General features: G+C 47.7%; 1 protein-coding gene across 1 annotated transcript in view; it reads left to right on the forward strand.

The window, feature by feature from the left end:
• The window catches only part of DOCK1 (dedicator of cytokinesis 1), a 569919-nt gene extending 556749 nt beyond the window's left edge, over positions 1–13170 (forward strand). Inside the window, exons 49-52 of the mRNA XM_023730055.1 lie at positions 1657–1855; positions 3316–3469; positions 5730–5881; positions 13075–13170. Coding sequence (XP_023585823.1) covers positions 1657–1855; positions 3316–3469; positions 5730–5881; positions 13075–13170 — 601 coding nt within the window. The remainder of the gene's footprint in view (positions 1–1656; positions 1856–3315; positions 3470–5729; positions 5882–13074) is intronic.
• The last annotated feature ends 6415 nt before the right edge of the window (positions 13171–19585 follow it).

A 19585-nucleotide genomic window follows, 5' to 3' on the forward strand; every position in this document is an offset into this window, starting at 1 on the left:
ATTGCCCTGTAAAGTTTTCAAGGTGTTTTCATACCTTTATCTACATTGGCCCTCTCTCCTAAGTCCTTCCCACTGCAGGGGATGAGATCCCAATCTTAGAATTCAACCCATGTCTTCCCCTCTAGATATGACTTAGTAGGACAGGACACAAAATGGACATGCCAACCTTGCATTAAAATAGCAAGTTATAGTTGTGTGTATGTGTGTGCTCACACATGTGCACACGAAGCTTTTGAAACATGCCTTAAAACTAGCCCAAGATCCACTTATTCAGTAGGCTGCTCATTAACATGTCTTCATACCAACCGTTTGGTGTCAGTAGACAGAAGGGAGGTGTTGTCCTGATTTCATTTTATAAATGGGGACATCAAGCCCCCAGTGGTGAGGTGGATAGCAAGGTTGACCAGTAGGTGGCAGACTGGAACCCAGGTCCTCTGTTGGTAGCTCAGTTTTTAGTGGGAAACCTGAGGTCATCCCCATGTACCTGTCGGCTAGAATCTGTCAGCTTTTCATCGAGTGACCCAGAACTTTCAATTGCTATATCTGTAATCTTAAGCTAGCCATAGAAACTTGGTGGGGACCAGGTTACCCGAAATTTCTTTGCATCGGTATCTGCCTCCTCTTTCTCCCATTGTGTCTGTGAATATTTCTATATGAATTTCTAAAAGGACTCCCTTTTTGATATATACCCAAAATACCATCCTCCTCCCGTAAATCAACAATTCCTTAATATCATCAGATGTCCCACCAGACTCCACACCGTCCCATCCTGTTGCCGTCGAGTCAATTCTGACTCATAGCGACTCTATAGGACAGAGTAGAACTGCCCCATAGGGTTTCCAGCGAGTGGCTGGTGGATTCGAACTGCCAGTCATCTGGTAAGCAGCCAAGCTCTTAACCACTGCACCACCAGAGCTCCCATTGTCCCATAAGTGCTGTATTTTTTACCTGTTTTTTTATTTAATTTTGTTTTGTTGTTGTTGAGACTATACACAGCAGAACACACACCGATTCAACAGTTTCTACATGTACAGTTCAGCGACACTGATGACGTCTTCAAGTCGTGCAGTCGTTCTCACCCTCCTTTTCCAAATCGTTCTTCCTGATTAACATAAACTCGCTGCCCCCTAAGGTTCCTCTCTAATCTTTCAAATTACTGTTGACAATTTGATCCCACATAGATAGTTCTTAAAGAGCGCAATGCTCAAGGCAGACATTCTTTCCTTGTTACGCTGAACTGTTGTTTGGTTTTAAGAAGACTTCAGGGGATATTTTTGGTATAAGGTTTAAAGATTATCTCTGTGCTGTAGTTTCAGCGCTTCATCCAGCCTCCGTGGCTGCAGAAAGCCTGGAGTCCCTGAGAATTTATAAGTCTGTTCTACATTTTCTCCCTTTTGATCAGGATTCTTCTATAGAACCTTTAATCAAAATGTTCAGTAATGGTAACACTGTTTGTTTTGACTGGGGCCCACACAGTCCATTTGCAGTTGGTTAATGTGTACCTTAAGTCTCCCTCTGCCTGCCTTTTTAAATCATCCCTTTTGTTGGAAAAGTCAACTGCGCTCAATCAGCACGTGGATTAATTGTGAGTCACTCTATACATATACCTGCTTGGTATATTAAGATGTCCTTGACTGAAAGGAACCTTTCCTTCAGGTTTGTTCTGGAGCCTCTCCTGCCAAAGAAAATGCACTCCCGGTCCCAGGACAAGCTGGACAAGGATGACGCAGACAAGGACAAAAAAGATAAGAAGAAAGAAAAAAGGAATAGCAAACACCAAGAGACATTTGACAAGGAGTTCAAGCCAGCCGACACCTCCCTGCAGCAGTCCGAGGCTGTGATTCTGTCAGAAACGGTAAGTCAGCAGGGACTGGCCTTCACACTGCACAGCTGCTGGGGCCTACCTTTGTGCCACAGTTCCAGGGGGGCTCTCAGCTGGAGCTTCTTGGATTTGCTGTAAAATGATAACTTGAAGCCAGGGTACTCCTCAACCTTGCCCTCGCATCCCCAGATGCTGTTGGGCCTCTGGTTCCACTGTCCCCCAGCCTGAGTGCCCTGGGCCCTTGATGGCCATTGTGCGTCCCTCCCACCTGGCCTCCTGGAGCTCGGGGAAAGGTTTGCTGGTCACCCTTGGGGCTGGGTCCCGCTTCAGAACTTGATTTGCATCATAGACAATTCCCTGACCTCTGGCTGAGGGCTGGAGCCTCCAGCCTGCAATTTGCCTCTCCCCAGTCTGCCTCCTTCCATTGGACTTGGAAGGTGCCCTTCCCCCTTACAGGAAGGGGAGGATGGGGGAAACGCTGAGCACCCCCGAATCCCTGCCTGGAGCCCACGTGCTCATCTGCCCTCCGATAGCCAGGGCTTGACTCAGTGTCTCCAGACCCCCCACGGTGGTCGTGCCAGTGGTAACTCATCCATTCCTGCAGATAGGGGGTGAAGCCTGGGCCTCCAGGAGTTCCGGAAGTGGCCCTGCTGGCTATGGCCCCGTGTCCCCTCAGCCGCCCATTTACCAAGCAAGGACCCCACTGCCCCTGGCCCTCTGCCCGCCCAGACCCGTGTACCCACAGGCCAGGCCCAGGGACGAGCTACAGCACGGCCTTCCTGCGGCCCTTCCTGGGAGGGGACTGTTGCTCTTCCTTCTCAGCTGCCGTAGTAACTTTCCTAATTACTCCTCCTTCGGTGTATTTTGTAACTGCTCCTGCTCCCCGAGGCCTCATGATCTGAGACCAAGTCGTAAGATATATATAAATAAAACTTCCTGGCTTAACAAACACGGGCTTAGGTGGGTAGCAGCCAGGTGCATCCAAGTCAGAGAAGAGCAGGAAAAATGTAGTGAAAAATGGAGAAAAAGCGCACCTAGCCAGCTGGAGCGTAGCATGAGGGAAGGAGAGAAGGAAATGAATAGAGAACATCCATCAGCAAGTGTCTACACTCTCACGTTGTTGTTGGGTGCTGTCGAGCAGATCACCAGGTCTTTCTTCCGCAGAGCCACTGGGTGGGTTTGAACTGCCCGTCTTTCAGTTTGAAGCCAAGCGCTTAACCGTTGCGCCCCCAGGGCTCCTTGACTCTCACGTACCTGCCAGTAAAGACGAGGAGACTAAGCGTGCCTGGGAGTTAACAGGAGCTGAGTCGGTCAGTGACTCTGCCCGTGGCCTCTGGAGGGTCCCCATCACTGTCACTTGGCATCTGAATGCCCACAGCAATATTTTTCATCCATGTTCAGGGAGCGTGTGATGCTGTAGACCAGCCCTGGAGCATGTAAATAAAGAGATGATGGTGAGACCCTACTGAGCTCTTTCTGCTCCTCCCGTGTAGATCAGCCCCCTGCGGCCCCAGAGACCCAAAAGCCAGGTCATCAACGCCATTGGAGGCGAGCGGCGCTTCTCGGTGTCTCCCTCTTCACCGACCTCGCAGCAGATGCCCCCTCCCGTCACGCCGAGGGCCAAGCTGAGCTTCAGCCTGCAGTCCAGTAAGTAGGACGTCGTCCCCTCGAAATTCCTGACACGGCTCTGTGGCTGCCTCCTTGGTTAGAGCCTCTGAAGTTAAAACGGCTTCCTGCCTCGCCGCCAAAGGAGAGGGTTTGGAGAAGCACCTGACTGACTGCGAGGCACTCTGAGCAGGCTGTCGGGGCTGCATTTCAGCAAAGCTGGCCAAAGCCCGTCTGTGGCTTCTCTGTTCCCCGGGCAGTGGGGTGGCGTGCGGCCATGCTCTCAAACCTGCATCGGAAGGAGACCTGAAGGGCACACAGAATAGTCCGCCTTTTCACATACAAGGGATGTGACGGAGAGGAGTTGCCGGGCCAGGGGTCCGGTTATTTTCCTGGTTTTGCCCAGTTTCCGTGGTGCATTTATTTCCGAGGCCTGGCATAGCAAAGCTCCACGAACTGGGGCACTTAAAAAACCGCAGTGTATTCTCTCACAGTTCTGGAGGCAGAAGTCTAAAATGCAGGCGTCGGCAGGGTTGGTTCCTTCTGCAGGTCTGAGGGAGAATCTTTTCCACGCGACTCTCCCAGCTTCTGGTGGTTGATGGCAATCCTTGGCGTGTAGAGGCACCTCTCCAGTCCCTGTGTCCCTGTGCACCTGGCCTTCTCCTCTACGTCTTTCTGTGTTCCCTTCTTATAAGGCCCCAGTCACTGGATTTAGGGCCCACCATAAATCCAGGACCTTCTCAAGATCCTTAACTAGTTGTATCCACAAAGACCCGATTTCCAAATAAGGTCACATTCTGAACTTCCAGGTGGATACGAATTTGACAGTTGCTGTGAGTCGGAACCGACTCGGCAGCACATAACAACAACAGGAATTCAACCCACGGAGCCCTGGTGGTGCAGTGGTTAAAGAGCTCGGCTGCTAACCCAAATGTCAGCAGTTCAAATCCACCAGCCGCTCCTTGGAAACCCTACGGGGCAGTTCTACTCTGTCCTATAGGGTCGCTATGATCCAGAATCAACTTGACGGCAATGGGTTTAGTTTTGATTTTGGTATCCAACCACTACAAGTGGTAACTGCCTTTTCGCTGTAAATTCAGGGCTGGCCAGAGAAGAGAAATCTTGGCAGAAGAAGGTGGTAGGGATTCAGAGTGCCAGCAGAACAGAGGGGGATTCCCCACTCTCCGTCCTGGGGCTGGAGAAAGGGGGCCAGAGGCAGGAGAACTCGGTGCCCAGGGCCGGGGAGCTGGCTGTGAAAGGGAGTGAACAACTGTCCTTTGCTGGCAGGGGCACGGTAGTGATTGGCGCTGAGTCACAGCTTCAGCAGTGGCTGACAGTTGAGCGAGCCAGAGCTTTCTGAGCGCTGGGAAGGAGACAGTCTCTCTGTGGTGCATCTTCCATGTCTACGCTATCGTCATATGATCTTTGCTAAAAACGCTCCTTAGAATATCTCTGAAATGCTTAAAAGTTGGCACCAACCACGAGGAGCCCGTTGAGTCAGAAGCTTCTTCTTGCCCCACCCCCAGCCCAAATCGGTGCTTCCTTCTAAATTGACACCCTGCCTTCCCAGCCAGGAATTTTCCTAATGAAGGCGTTTTCATCAGACAGGTCTTTGGGGAAAGCTCTAGAAGAGACCCATCAGTAAAAATGTCAACTTCTCACTCTTTAATATAAAAGAAAAACAAATCACTTCGAAGAGTCTCAACAAGGGTTGAGAAAATACTGTGTCTTAATGAGTATTCCTCCGTTGGAAAAGTGCTGCTTTTCTGGTATGCTTTAAAAATCCATTGCACTTCCCCTCGGCTTATTTACAGCAACAGCCACAGCGGCCGCCCCGCTAATAACTTCAGTTCATACAGCCGTGGGCTTCCTGGTCAGGGAGGGTTGGGAGGTGCAATTGTGTCCACGTTAGTCCAGTTTGCTCAGTGCAGCTTTCCAGGTGGTCGCCGGGGGAGGCTGGACTTTGAAACGGCACCTGCAGCAGCCAGTGGGACCTCCAGCTGTCTAAGTGCCACAGAGGCAAAGGGTCCTGAGAGGGGATCATAGGGGACCTGGGGGTTGCCGAGGCTGTTGGCGCGATGGAGTGATGCTTCTTTTTAAACTCCAGTTTTAGATGCTTGGTGATACTTGGTATTCTCTTTCTAGAATATGGTTGTTGGCGGGAATCCAACTATTGTGTTCTCCAGACACCCCCACCCTGTTCTTCTCTGCTCCGTAGATGAACATTCCTTCCTTCTCCGGGGACACATGGGCTGCCACGTGTGCGTTTGGGCTCAGTCGGGGTGTCGCTTTGATTTTCCAGGTTTGGAGCTGAACGGAATGACTGGCATGGAAGTGGCCAGTGTCCCTCCCCCTCTGCCTCTCAAAGGCAGCACGGCGGATTATGGGAACGTAATGGAAAACCAGGACTTGGTGGGCTCGCCGACGCCCCCGCCCCCTCCTCCACATCAGAGGGTGAGTAGAGAATCCACACCTGGGGTTTTTAACAACATTCCCTCCACCAAGGAGAAACCCCTCTTTGCTGACACAAGCGCTTGAGAAAATCCAGGCGACGGGCTGAGGCTCGATTTTGAGAAAAGACGTCAAAGCGAGTGGCACTCTGGTGTCTGAGTCACTGTCACTACACAGAAAAGCACATTTGGACACAGGTCTCGGACTAAGGACAAGGGAATTGACGTTCCAAACAGTTGTCATCACCAAAGAGGCTATTCCCCTTGAGAAGGAATGCATGTAAGACTTTGATTTTAGAAAGTAGCTTTCCTATGAAGAAGTTTGCCTGACTTTTTAAAATTTATTTTTATTGTGCTTTAGGTGAGAGTTTACAGAGCGCATTTGTTTCTCATTAAACAGTTAATACACAAATTGTTTTGCGACATCGGTTGCCAACCCTGCAATGTGTCAACCCTCTCCCCTTCTCCACCCCAGGTTCCCTGTTTCCATTGGTCCAGCTTTCCTGTCCCTTCCTGCCTTCTTGCCTTTGCTTTTGGGCTGGTGTGCCCATTAGTCTCGTATACATGATTGAACTATGAAGCACATCCCTCCCATGTGTTATTGTTGGCCCTGTAGACCTGTCTAATCTTTGGCTGAAGGGTGGACCTCAGGAGTGACTTCAGTACTGAGTTAAAAGTGTGTGCAGGGACCATACTCTTGGGGTTTCTCCAGTCTGTGTCAAACCAGCAAGCCTGGTCTTTTTAGTCTGTGTGTGAATTTGAATTTTGTTCTATGCTTTTCTCACATTCTGTCCCTCTGTTGTGATCCCTGCCAGAGCAGTCGGTGGTGGTAACCGGATACCATCTAGTTGTGCTGGGCTCAGTCAGTTTGCCTGACTTTTGAAGAGTGGATTTCCATGGCTGTGTGTGGAGGCATGGCCCTATCATGTGCTGTCCTGGCCCTGAAAAGCCCACATCTGAATGGTTCCTCCCAGCAGACACATGCTGGCAGCTCCCGGTGGACCAGTGCACCGACAGCCTCCAGCGGGGAAGCCCTATTTGGGCTCCAAGACTGGGCATACCCCAATTCCCTGAGACCACCCCCTACTTGTGCCACCCCCCTGAGAGCCCTTACTGTCTTGATTTTGGGGGGCGGCCTGCTCCCACCAGCAGTGTGAGCTGCCAGCTCCAACCCTCTTCAGCACTGGTCTCCGTCACCACCCCTAGGTGGTGTAAAGGGTTAACCCACTCTGCTGCTAACCAAAAGGGTGGCAGTTCTCGTCTACCCAGAGGTGCTTTGGAAGAAAGGCCTGGTGATCTACTGCCAAAAAATCAGTCATTGAAAACCCAGTGGAGCACAGTTCTATTCAGACACACATGGGGCCACCATGCATGAGTCAGGATTGACTCAGTGGCAACTGTTTTTTTTCCCTCTGTCTCCAAGGCTGGTCTCCCCTTGGAAATTCTGTTTGGGTTGTTTATCCTGTCTCCTGGCCTGTGGGCCTGCCTCCCAACGCAGATATTAACAGAAAGTTTTAAAAAGCCGTTGAAGCCAGTCCCTCTGGGTCAACAATTGATATATCTGGATTCACTGCATGTCTTCTCTTCATGTGTCACTTAACCCCTGTGGGCCCTGGGCCCTGTTCTCTGATGTTTTGGGGCCTGGCTGGGGGCAGGGGTGGGGGGTGGGAGGATCAGTGTCCCAGGCAGGAGGCACACGTGGACCCGAGCCAGCAGCAGGGACGTCCACTCCCAGACTCATTGCCTTCCCAGCCATGCTACTCACAGCCTTATACAATCGCATCATCTCCATCTGAGGAGTAAAGCCTCGCTGTTCCTATTTGCTATTTGGTCTCAATGAAGTAATGATATGGGAACAGAACTCCTGTAGAGTCTTTTGAAGACATGAGGCTGTTACGTGCTGGCAGTTTTCTTCATTACAGCGAGCTGTGCTTTCTCCCCCGCTTTAGAAACAATATAAATCCTACCTGCCTTTTTTTTTTATGGCAATTTTTCATGGAGGCTCTGCAGGGTCATTACCTCTCCCCCTGTGAGAGGACGTAAGAGGGAGGTGTCTGCAGATTTGCGGGAGATGCATTTGGTTATTCATTTTTGTACAAGAAAAGTAAACAGGTAGTGGAACTTCATCTTTGAGACTGAAGGGACGGGTTGTGTGTCTGATGCCACAATGTCATTTAAGACCCCAGGTTCACCCCATGATGAGGGCTTCTTACGAGGCTGAAATGGTTCATTGCAATCATGGAAACATACGCCTGACCTTCCCCGCGTACTTTTAACTCCATGTTAGAACAAAAGGAGACTTGGTGTCCAGCAAGAAGCACAGAACATTGGATTGGCTTGGGTGTTGTTTTTTTAACGGCTTAGTTCATGGAGTCCATCTTTATTTTCATATCTGAGCTTCTAGAAAAGCAGGAACATCCCCCAGATCTGCCTACCCCCCTTCCAAAAAAAAAGAAACCCAAACCCATCACCATCCAGTCGATTCTGACTCCTGGTGATCCCACGTGTTACAGAGTAGCACTGCTCTATAGGATTTTCTTGGCTATCATCTTTACAGAAGCAGATTGCCAGGCTTTTCTTCTGCAGTGCCACTGGGTGGGTTTGAACCTCTAACCTTTCAGTTAGCAGCCGAGCACAAACTGTTTGTGCCACCCAGGGACCTACTTCCTGCCCCAGTGAACTGAAAATTCTGAACTTGGAAGTATGACCAAGGTCGTCTTTGTTACAAATCACCTCAGGGGTGGCATTTTTCTGTCTCGGTGTCTTTGACACACCAGTGAGGACATCCTTCTAAGATACTGAGTCGGAAAGCACTAATATGTACCCAGCTTTGGTTCCCTTTACGATGGGCTTGTAAGTTCAATTCAATTAATTATCCAGCTCACGGTGCACTCTCTCCCTTGTGGAATTTACTTACAGAATGAGCTCCTTCAGGGAGCCCACCCGTGGTCAGTATTTCGCAGTTCTTTGTGGCAGTGGGGTGTCCACGGTGCCTCCCTTTGTGCAAGTCCGGGGAGCTGTTTTAGGGTAATGATTTTTGTCTGCCGCGGGGGGCGATCCAGAGCCTCCTGTCACTGCACTGAGCAGCCTGGGCTTCTGGTCAGCTCGGCCTCTAGTGTTTGCCACTTCTAGCTGTCATCTCTTCGCAAAGGGCCCTTAAGACCGTGACCTGGGCTGAAAGCTGATGAAAAGCAGGGATACGCAGGAGTTCAGTGCCGGCACTGAGTGGGCCCTCAGTGAATCTGTGTTGAGTGCATGAATGTCCCCGTGTTGGCACTGAGGAAACCTGCAGTGTTACGATGGTGTCAGGCGACGTTAGCCTGATCCTCAGTTGCTCCCCGTTGAGCCCCGGTGTGGTCTTCACATGCAGACCATCAGGCAAACAAACCATTTATCAGACCCCGAAATGGTGCTCTTTTACCATTCTTACCAGCCTTGAGAATGCTTAAGAGTCTGTTCTTTGAGTTCCCTTTTTATAACATCAGAATATCGTTCTGTCAGCTCTGGTCTGCCGCGTTTACTCTCCGTGTCATGCTAAGCACCAGGTCATGCTTGTGTTTACTTCTCTGTGAATCAGGAGGCAGTCGGAGCAGTGAGGGAGAGACGGCTGCGTCATGGTTTTGTCCTTGAAAACTTCTTTTCTGACCTTGAGCTAAATGCGTGCCTCCGCTGAGGGGCCTTTACTAGTTCGCTGTTAGCCTTAGGCAGAAGATGGGGTTCTGTGGTTTCATTCTGGTTAGTGCTCCCTCTGGCGTGCTCACACGTGTCCTAGTGCGTTCATTCACCCATTCATTCATTCACTCAGTTATTTGTTCATCCATTCGTTCACCCATTCATTCGCTCATTTACTCATTTATTTGTTCATTCATTTATTCGTGCATTCATTTGCTCATTTACTCATTTATTTGTTCATTCGTTCACCCATTCGTTTGCTCATTTACTCATTTATTTGTTCATTCATTTATTCATGCATTCATTTGCTCATTTACTCATTTATTTGTTCATCCATTCGTTCACCCATTCATTTGCTCATTTACTCACTCATTTATTTGTTCATTCATTCGCTTGTTCACTCACTCATTCGTTTACCTGTCTGGTCAGCACGTATTCACAGAGCCTCTTCTGGGTGTCTGGCATCTGTGCTGGGCACCAGAGTACCGAGGGCAAGGGCGCAGCAGCTGCTCTCATCATTCACACCTGGCAGGCCTCTGGAGCAGGCTTTAGTGTTGGTTTTTGTACCATCTGTACAGTTGTACTTTTGTGTTCTTTCTTGGGACTCTAAGGCAGAGGTCAGCAAACTACAGCCCATGGGCCAAATCCAGCCTGCTGCCTGTTTTTGCAAATAGAGACTTACTGGCACATGGTAAGTCTGCATCTCGTCAGTCACCCTATTCCCATTTCACAGAGGAGAAAACAGAGGCTCAGCGAGCATAGAGATTTCCCACGGTCCTCCCAGGTCACTCCAAACACCAGTTTTTGGAGAAAAAGTTCTACCCTGTGTTACTACCCACAGTGATTCCTGAGCTATTGAAGGAGCTCATGTGTTTACTACATATTTTATCTTCAAGTCTTTGCAAACTGCCCTCTGTGTTCACTGTTTGGGTGTTAGTGGACCAGTCTTGTCCCTTACCCAGCCCCGCCCAGCTCACCTGTTGTCCAGCGCTCTGGCAGCACCCTGTCCACTCTGCCACGCCCTCAAGCGTCCTCACCCGGCCGCTTCAGGACTGCTGGGACAGCCTGGTGTGCAAGAACAGCAAGCTAAGAGTCCCTTGTGGTGGCCTCCCACTTCGAGAGTCCCGGAGACAGGGAGTGAGACACAGGGAAGTTGTCCACATGTTATCATTGGTGTTCACTTGTAGACCGCGGACAAGTGCCTCGTCTCCTAACATGATGGCGTCCTAGCTACTGGAAGGCCTCTGGACACAGACATGTGGGCTTGAAGATGTGCAGGGAGCTCATTGCCACATGCAGCTGGCCCTCCGTAAATCCGTGCTGAGGGAGCGAATGACCCAATTCATTCATTTCCACCTCAGCTTTCTCACCTGCAGACGGGGGAAGGGATGGACCCGACTTCAGCGTATTGCTCTCACCCAAAACACTGATACCCTCATCTTTCATCGAGTAAGAGCCCATTACATGCCAGCTGTTGTTTCCACGTGGGCCTCCCCACTGTGCCCTCACTGCCTCCGGGGCGGGATTACAGCAGTCCTGAGAGGCAGGTTAATGGGAAAGCCCTGAGCCAGAGCCTCGGTACAGCTGAGGCAGCTGCTCCTTGTCCTTCCTGCCCTGTGATTGTGGTCCAGGCCATGGTGATGGAGGAGACTGCTGGAAAGATGGGTGGGGAAAGGACAGTCGGAAACCCCCAAACCAGGGACTAAAGGGGAACAAAAATCCACAAGGGCTTTGAGAAACCAAGAAGTAGGTTTTTGTCAGTCTTGGCTGAAAACAGCGATGGGAAGCAAAAAGGAGGAACACAATTGCCCAGACGGAAGTGGCACCATTGTCCTTCAGTGCTGTGAACGCGGTGAGGAGTCAAACCATCTCCACCTCAGGCGGCGAGCCAGCCCACAGTGTCCTGAATTTCCCAAGTCTGGGCTGTTCTTTGGGGTTTTTAAATCTTTCCAAATTAACTTCACCCTTTGAAAATACACTGTTTCACATTTTTTTTTAAATACATCGTTTCATACCTTTTTTTTAAAAAAAAAACTTTAATAAAACCGAATCCAATCTGGTAATCATCAGGTGAACCACAGCAGGAAGCACAGCTAAGCTTCCTTGTTTCATGGTTTTTCCTGAGTAACGAGCCGTCATTGTAGTGAAGATATTTTCTATTAACAAGATACTTTTAAAATTAAAACAGGAATTCGTACACCTTTAAAGTATATATGCCCTCAGATAGGACCAAAGGGTCTAGAGTGAAAAGTCTCCCTCCTCCCACAGACCCCAGCCCCTCACTTTTACCCCGAAGCACACATTAGTACGCATTCCTTGAAGATGATGTCTTTTGAGTTGAGTTGCAAAACCAGGTTGATGCCTTGTGCAGACACTGTCTTGTTGCCTCAACTCAACTCAGAAAACATCACCTCCATCTAGTTATAAAACATTTCTAGCACCTCGAAAGAAAACCCCATACCTGCTAAGCAGTTACTTCCTATTCCTCTCCTCACCGCCCCCAGCCCCTGGCGACCACCAGTCTACTTTCTGTCTCTCTGGGTTTACCTATTCTGGAAATTTCATATCAGTGGAATCACACAGTATTTGTTCTTTTGTGTCTGGCGTCTTTGACTCAGTATAGTGTTTTCAGGGTTCATCACATTGTAGCATGTATCGGCGCTTCATTCCTTTTTATGGCCAAGTAATACTCCCTTGTATGGATAGATCACGTTTAGTTTATCTGTTCATCTGGTGGTAGACATTTAGGGATCAATAGCATCTTTTTTTTTAAACAATCTATTTTATTTTGTTGTTACTGAAAACATACACAGCAGAACATATAAAATTCAACAGTTTCCATGTGTACAATTCAGTGACATTGTATTACATTCTTCAAGTTGTGTAACCATGCTCACCTTCCTTTTCCGAATTGTTCCTCCCCCATTAACATGAACTCACTCCCCCAAGCTTCCTATCTAACCTTTCGAGTTCCTGTTTTCAGTTTGATCCCATATAGATAGTTCTTTAAAAAAGCACAATGCTCAAGGCAAGCATTCTTTACTAATTAAGCTAAACCAGTGTTTGGTTTAAAGAAGACTTCAGGGAATATTTTTGGTTTGAGGTTTAAAGATTATCCCAGGTCAGTAGTTTTGGGGGTTCATCCAGCTCCAATGACTCCAGGAAGTCTGGATTCCATGAGATTTGAAATTCTGTTCCACATTTTCCCCCTTTTGATCAGGATTCTTTTGTAGAGTCTGGGGGTCAGTAGCATATTGATTTAAGACAGCATGCAAAGCACGGCAGTTGTACTTTTGGGGGCTGGGTGGACTTCTGTGAAAAAGTGGTTAATCAGAGATGCCAAAGAACCCATCACTGCCAGCAGCCCAGTGCTGAGTATAGCATGCTGTGGGCCTGAGTTAGAGTGGATCCTGGGTCACTTAGGTCCAGCCAGCGTGCGGATTAGGGTTAGACCTTTCCTGAAGAGCCATGTCCTTCTTGTCAGAGCATCAGTAATGATGTCATCCTCATATTCATGTTTTCTAGCATCAGCCACCTCCACTGCCCAGCAAAACCCCTCCACCTCCACCCCCAAAGACAACTCGCAAGCAGACGTCGGTGGACTCTGGGATCGTGCAGTGACCACGGCAAGAGTGCCTCGTCTTCCCTCCCTCTCTGCGTCATCCTCTGCGTCTGGTGTTGACTTCCTCGGGCCTGCTGTGTCTAACATTCAGAGCCACTGTTTTCCTCACAGGAGTTCATTCCTGACCATTGAGCGAGCAGCCTTTTTAGCAGCATGGAGCAGGGCTGGCCCGGAGCTGGGATGGGGGGTTGTGTGTGTCAAAATCGGACACTTCTGAGAGTGTCAGTCTTGGGAGAGCCGAAGTCTTGCCTAAAAGTCCTTTCTACTTGTGCCAAATGACTTATATTATCAGTGGGCTCAATGAAGCTGAGTATAGCCAAGTTGGGGAAGTTAGCTCATCACCCTGGAGAAGCTGTGTAGTGACTGAGTGCAGGAATTCTCCTCCTCTTTGCTGTTGGCCAGAACCCCAGCTTAATCACACAGGATGGCTTATTATCCCCCTTATTGCAACTGGTCATGTGACTTTGTCTTGGTTGATTATATCTTCAGCCTCTACCAGGCAATTAAGGTCAACCCTTTCAGGGAAGTTCCTCATTTCTTCGAGTATAATTTAAAATAGGACATTCCTTAGCTACTGAACAGTTACTAATTTATGGAGTGGCAACACCATTAAAAATACTGGATCAAATGGAAAAAAGAAATATGCATGTAGGAAGATAAATTTCCTTCCTTTGTTAAACCAGAATTTGTATGCCGTGAGAGACGGTTTTAATTGGGTGAATTCTTTTTGTCTTCATTCTGTACAGAAGTTTGTATATATGATGGTTCTTAGAACTTGTTTTAATTTTTGTGGTCCTTCCTTTTATTGAAATAGGCATCCACAAATGATTCTCCATATGTGCTCTTAATTTTTTTAACTGCTGGAAATGTAAAAGTTCCAAAGTCCTGAAACTGTTGGACAATGATTTCAAAAACTAACTTTGTATAACCTAATATTTTTATCCTATCGTCTATATTTTTTTATTCACTATAATCATGATACTCCTATAGTAGGCTCAGAAGTTAATCATGGACAGTGAAAAATAAAATGTTATTTAAAAAGACTCAGAGTGTCTGGCATACGTTTTTATCCTTTCCCGTAAAATGCAGGCAGTCCCTGGGTTACAAACAAGCTCCGTTTCTAATAGTGTCTTTAAGTCCGTTTTGCAGGTGAGTCGTAACAGGTGCATACCGTTTTTCTGTAGCGTTACAATACCTTAGTGCAAGAAGAGGCTGCAAGCCTTTTCAGTGATTTAAAAGTTACACGTGCAGCAAGTGAACATGATTGTGATAAAGAAGTTGTTGCGAGCAGTGGTTGGCTCGGACCCCTGGTGGCGCAGTGGTTAAGAGCTCGGCTGCTAACCAGAAAGTCGGCAGTTTGAATCCACCAGCTGCTCCTTGGAAACCCTATGGGGCAGTTCTACTCTGTCCTATAGGGTCGCTATGAGTCGAAATCCACTCCAAGGCAACGGGTTTGGTGGTTTGGAGGGGTTGGTTCAGTCCTTCCAAAATGAGGGCAAGTACAAGTGACCAGAGCTCGAACAGTCCTCACCCGGGGATTGCCTGTACAAATGCTGCTGCTTCTATTCTTCCTTCTTAAAGATACACATTTATACATGGACACATCTTTCTCAAACATAGTTTTTAATCATTGCTCATTTAATTGTCTCTCATTTGGATCCCAGATACCAGTTGCCGCCAAGTTGAGTCCGACTCGTGGTGACCCCATGTGTGTTGGAGTAGAACTGTGCTCCATAGGCTGATTTTTCAGAAATAGGTCGCCAGGCCTTTTCCAAGGCGCCTCTGGGTAGATTCCAACTTTCAGCGTTTCAGTTAGCAGCCAGGCGCGTTAACCATTTACACCACCAGGGACTCCAGCTAGCAGCACCCGCGTCTCTGGATGTGTCTGCACACGCACAGGGACCAGCGCAGGCAGAGCTGAGGGCCCTCTGAGCTTTCTCCCTTTAACCCAACCTGGAGGGCCTCCTAGCAGCATGTCATTTATGCCTCCTCTTAGCCTTCCTTTTCTGCTACGAATCTGAGAGAGGGCTTTGGAGCGGTAAGTGACTTAATTTGGGAGGCATCAAGACTCCAGAGCTTTCTCTGGGTCCTGCCGGGCTGCATCAAAGGTGACCAGAAACAAAGAGCGCAAAGCTCTGTCACCCGAGTTCTTTCCAGAGGCGCTGTCCCTCACAGCAGGAGGAGGCTGCTGGCAACCAAACAGCCCTGAGGATCTTCCTTTCACTCTTTCTTCCACAGCTGCCCCCAACTTCCTCGTATTTGTTGTAAATATCCAGTCCACCACCAAGAAACTTAAGACACATGTGAACATGGAATTTTTTTTCCTCCATGAATCCTTACTCTTTCAGCAAGATAAATAGTCATCCTCCATTGAGCATGTTAAGAACTGGGCATTATCCACCCTCCTAAAATAAGCATGCCCACCTGAGAGACAAGGGAGGGCCCGGCCCGGACTGTGCAGGAGTTTTCAGTGGCTAGCATTTCACCTGGCAACAGCTGTAGCCCAAACTGTAAGCATAGTGCCGCCCTATAGAAAATGGCAGCTTTCTAGAATGGCATCTAGGTTCTAGTTCTCCACGGCATCATGGCCTCCTCCCGAGAGTCTCCCAGGGCAATCTCCACACAGCACACCTCCAGCTGGAACCCCACCCCACACCCCACACCACTGACAGCTGATAAGTACACAGAGAACACAGAGTTAGGAGGGGACACAGGATGTCCTCATCATTTTAAATCAAGGGTGGACTGCAGAACCATAATCAGGAAGAAACTGACCTCTATGTCATCAAAAGTCTTCACGATACTTTCCTTCTGGAGCAGGTCCTAGTGGGTGGCGGTCTTGGGTGCCATCAAGTCAATTCCAACTCATGGCAACCCCATGTGATGGAGAAGAACTGCCCTATAGGGTCTCCTAGGCTGTAATCTTTACAAAAGCAGATCACCTTGTGGTTAGCGGCTGAGCACTTAACCGTTGCACCACCAGGCTCCTTTTGCCTTACCTGATACAATGATATATTCCTTCTGCTGTGAAGTAGTGTTTCTCCACTATTTTTTTTCATTATTGTCACCCAAGGAGGCTTTTTAAACATTTTATTCTAATCATGTTGTTAGATGCTGTCGAGTCAGTTCCGACTCATAGCAACGGTATGTACAACCGAACGAAACACTGCCCGGTCCTGCGCCATCCTCACAATTGTTGCAGCCACTGTGTCAGTCCATCTCGTTGAGGGTCACCCTCTTTTTCTCTAACCTTCAAATTTACCAAGCATGTTGTCCTTCTCCAGGTATTGGTCCCTCCTGGTAACATGTCCAAAGAATGTGAGACATAGTCTTGCCATCCTTGCTTCTAAGGAGCATTCTGGCTGTACTTCTTCCAAGACAGATTTGTTTGTTCTTCTGGCAGTCCGTGGTATATTCAATATTCTTCAATATTTGTACCCTATCATAAAATTTTAATACTGCAGATATCCTGTATATCTATTATATACTTTACGTACATTTATGCTTTTTACATTAAAAGGGTAAGGTTTTTCTGGCCCCCAAGAACTAGTTTTCACCCTTTGCAGGTGATACTGCCTTACTGAGAATGCTGCTCTAAAACAAGAATGGTGAGGTTCTCATATGTTCTATTTTTTGCTTAGGTTGCCAGGAAACTCAAAGCTAAATTCACTGGTCACACATTCCGTTAAATTTTGGTTTTATTCTTCTGCCTCACAAAATGCTTTCTGGTCTATTAAACACCCATCTTTATCTTAACTGCCCAGTTCATATGTGCTTTCAAATCTTTATTAAAAGTCAATGGTATTTAAGCTATATTTTGCAAGTGGAAAAGTTTTCTTTTTCTTATTTAAAAATCATCTCTGGTGCCTGAAGATTGCTTCCTAGTATTTTTAAATCAACTTTAAGATTATGCTTTCATGTAAAGATCTGATCTTCCTAGTGCCTTGAAGCTGTCATGATCTCCTGTTCTGGATTCTTTCATGATGTTGGACTTTATGTTTCACATTCATGGACGTCTTTGTGGGGTTAGTTGGATTTTAGTTTTGCTTTTAACTTTCATCTCTAATGTTTAATATTTTACTTACTTTTTGAAGTCTGCTTGAGGACATTTACCAATTTTTTAGTAATCTACCTTATTTGAATTAGATGTCTACTGTTGAGGTGGTGATAGCTCAGAAAAACGTTAACAGGGAAGCTGCTATATCAATAATCCTCTTGCAACCAAATAAATTCCCGCTCCGTGTTTGTCTCTCACCAACACAGAGCAGTTACTGCTCGTTTCAGGTCGTTATGACACCCAAATGCAGTGGCCCGCAAGTCTTGAGAGAGGGAAGCGGGGACCACCTCCAAGAGTGATGGCCAGCAAAGCTCATTGTGATAACACCAGTGAGTGAGTTCAAACCCTGGGCAAAAGAGTATAGTATGATTTTCAACATGACAATTTATGAGACTAAACCTACACGCACAGAGAGAGAGAGACAAGGGGTAGACCACAGCATTGTGGCAGAAAGAGATAAGTTTAGAATAGAGATACCTGGAGTAGAACCCCAGCTCTGTGACCCCCGATAAACCACTTAGCCTCCCCAGTCATGAGTTTCTTCATCATCCAATGATAATACCAACTGCCCACGCTGACAGTCTTTCCTTGGGCTGGAACATCAAAGATGGCTTCCCTCAGGTGGCTGCTGCTATGTGGTTGGCTGGGCATCACGCTGTCTGTCTCTCTCCTTCCTTTGGCTATTGTTTATCCTCCAGGGTTATCTCATTTTTAGGAGATGACTTGGCATGCCCAGGCTTTTTTTTTTTTTTCCTGTTAAAATTCTGAACGGAAGTCATTTTCTCTGCTAACCCATTGGCGATGGTTGTGGCAGTGACCTTCTCGCATGATCTTGAGGCTGTGCAGGTTACTGAACTTTTATCTAAGTCCACCCAGCCACACTCTGTGGTTTCCTTCCAGGTTGCAGCCTCTCACACTGAGCGCCTGGCTTGCCAGTTCTTCGTTCCATCTGATCTACAGGATTACCTTTGGCGCTGGCTGGTCCTGCAAACGGCCTCACGCAACAGCCCTGCTCTCCTGGTCTTTTCTCCTGTTGACGACATTTATCTGCAAAATTTGAAGACTCCGAAATTTGTCACACGCCTCTCTGACAATGGTGCTGCCTTTCCTATCACTACAAAGGAAGCTCATCTTGCTGATTGCCTTTCATTGTGTTCACCCGTTGCGGCTGGGTTTAGCTATTTCTACGAGCTAACATCACATTTGAATTGTGATGTTGGCGAAGAATATTGAAAATACCGTGGACTTCCAGAAGAACGAACAAATCTGTCTTGGAGGAAGCACAGCCAGAATGCTCCTTAGAAGCAAGGATGGTGAGACTTCGTCTCACTTTGGACACGTCATCAGGAGGAACCAATTGCTGGAGAAAGACGTCATGCTTGGTAAAGTAGAGGGTCAGTGAAAAAGAGGGAGACTCTTAATAGGCTGGATTGACACGGGAGCTGCAACAATGGGCTCCAACACAGCAGTGATGGTGAGGATGGTGTTATATGTAAGGTCATTATGAGTTGGAGCCAACTCAATGGCAGCTCACAGCAATAACTAATTAACATTTGTTTTCAAAATTTAATCTCTTCGTTTTTCCTCTGCTTGGGGGTGTCATTTGATAAAACAGTCGAAGGAGAGAGTCTATTGCTCAGGCAGTGAAAGGGGTTTCTCTAGCTGCTGCCCTGATCCTTGCCGGACGAAGCTGCTGAGCTGTGAGCAGTGATCAGTGCTGCCTGTGTCTCTCCATCCCCCCGACAAATCATGATGGGCCACAGTATTGGTGTAGAACTAAGCTCACAAATCCAGTCTCACCACCGAGTCCTGGGCAAGCTGTGGAAGTGCATCTGTAGACATGATCCTGGCAACGAATGGAGAGTCAGAAGCGACTCGGAAAAACGCTTCATCGCGGCGCCCTGCCTCCTCAGCTGCTAATGAAAAAGTGCAGCAATTTTTGAGACAAATAATCAGTTTGGGAATGGGAATATTTCAGAATTAGCATAAATTATACTATTTAAAAATACTTGTTAACAGCTAATTTAGCATTACGAACACTTGCGTTGTGGAGCAGAGCACTTAATATCAAATAAGAAGCTACCTGCAAAACGCAGGGTTATTTTTAAGCTCCTGCACCTTGTTGGTTTCTCTGCAGGGAACACAAGGCTCTCGCTGCCTTGACAAAGCTTTTTCACATAAAAATCATCCTTGGGAAAGAAAAGCGATTATACTGCAAATACACATCAGAATCCTCCCTCTGATTTTCAGAAATGTTGGTGGAATGAGTGATTTTCACTGTGAAGACATATCATCTTAGCCTTGGGATGAAGAGGCTGCTGTGGTCCCAGTTTCGAGGCCTCCAGAGGAAGCTCAGC

This window comes from Trichechus manatus, unplaced genomic scaffold (assembly GCF_000243295.1).
Source record: "Trichechus manatus latirostris isolate Lorelei unplaced genomic scaffold, TriManLat1.0 scaffold00031, whole genome shotgun sequence".
Taxonomy (NCBI): Eukaryota; Metazoa; Chordata; class Mammalia; order Sirenia; family Trichechidae; genus Trichechus; species Trichechus manatus.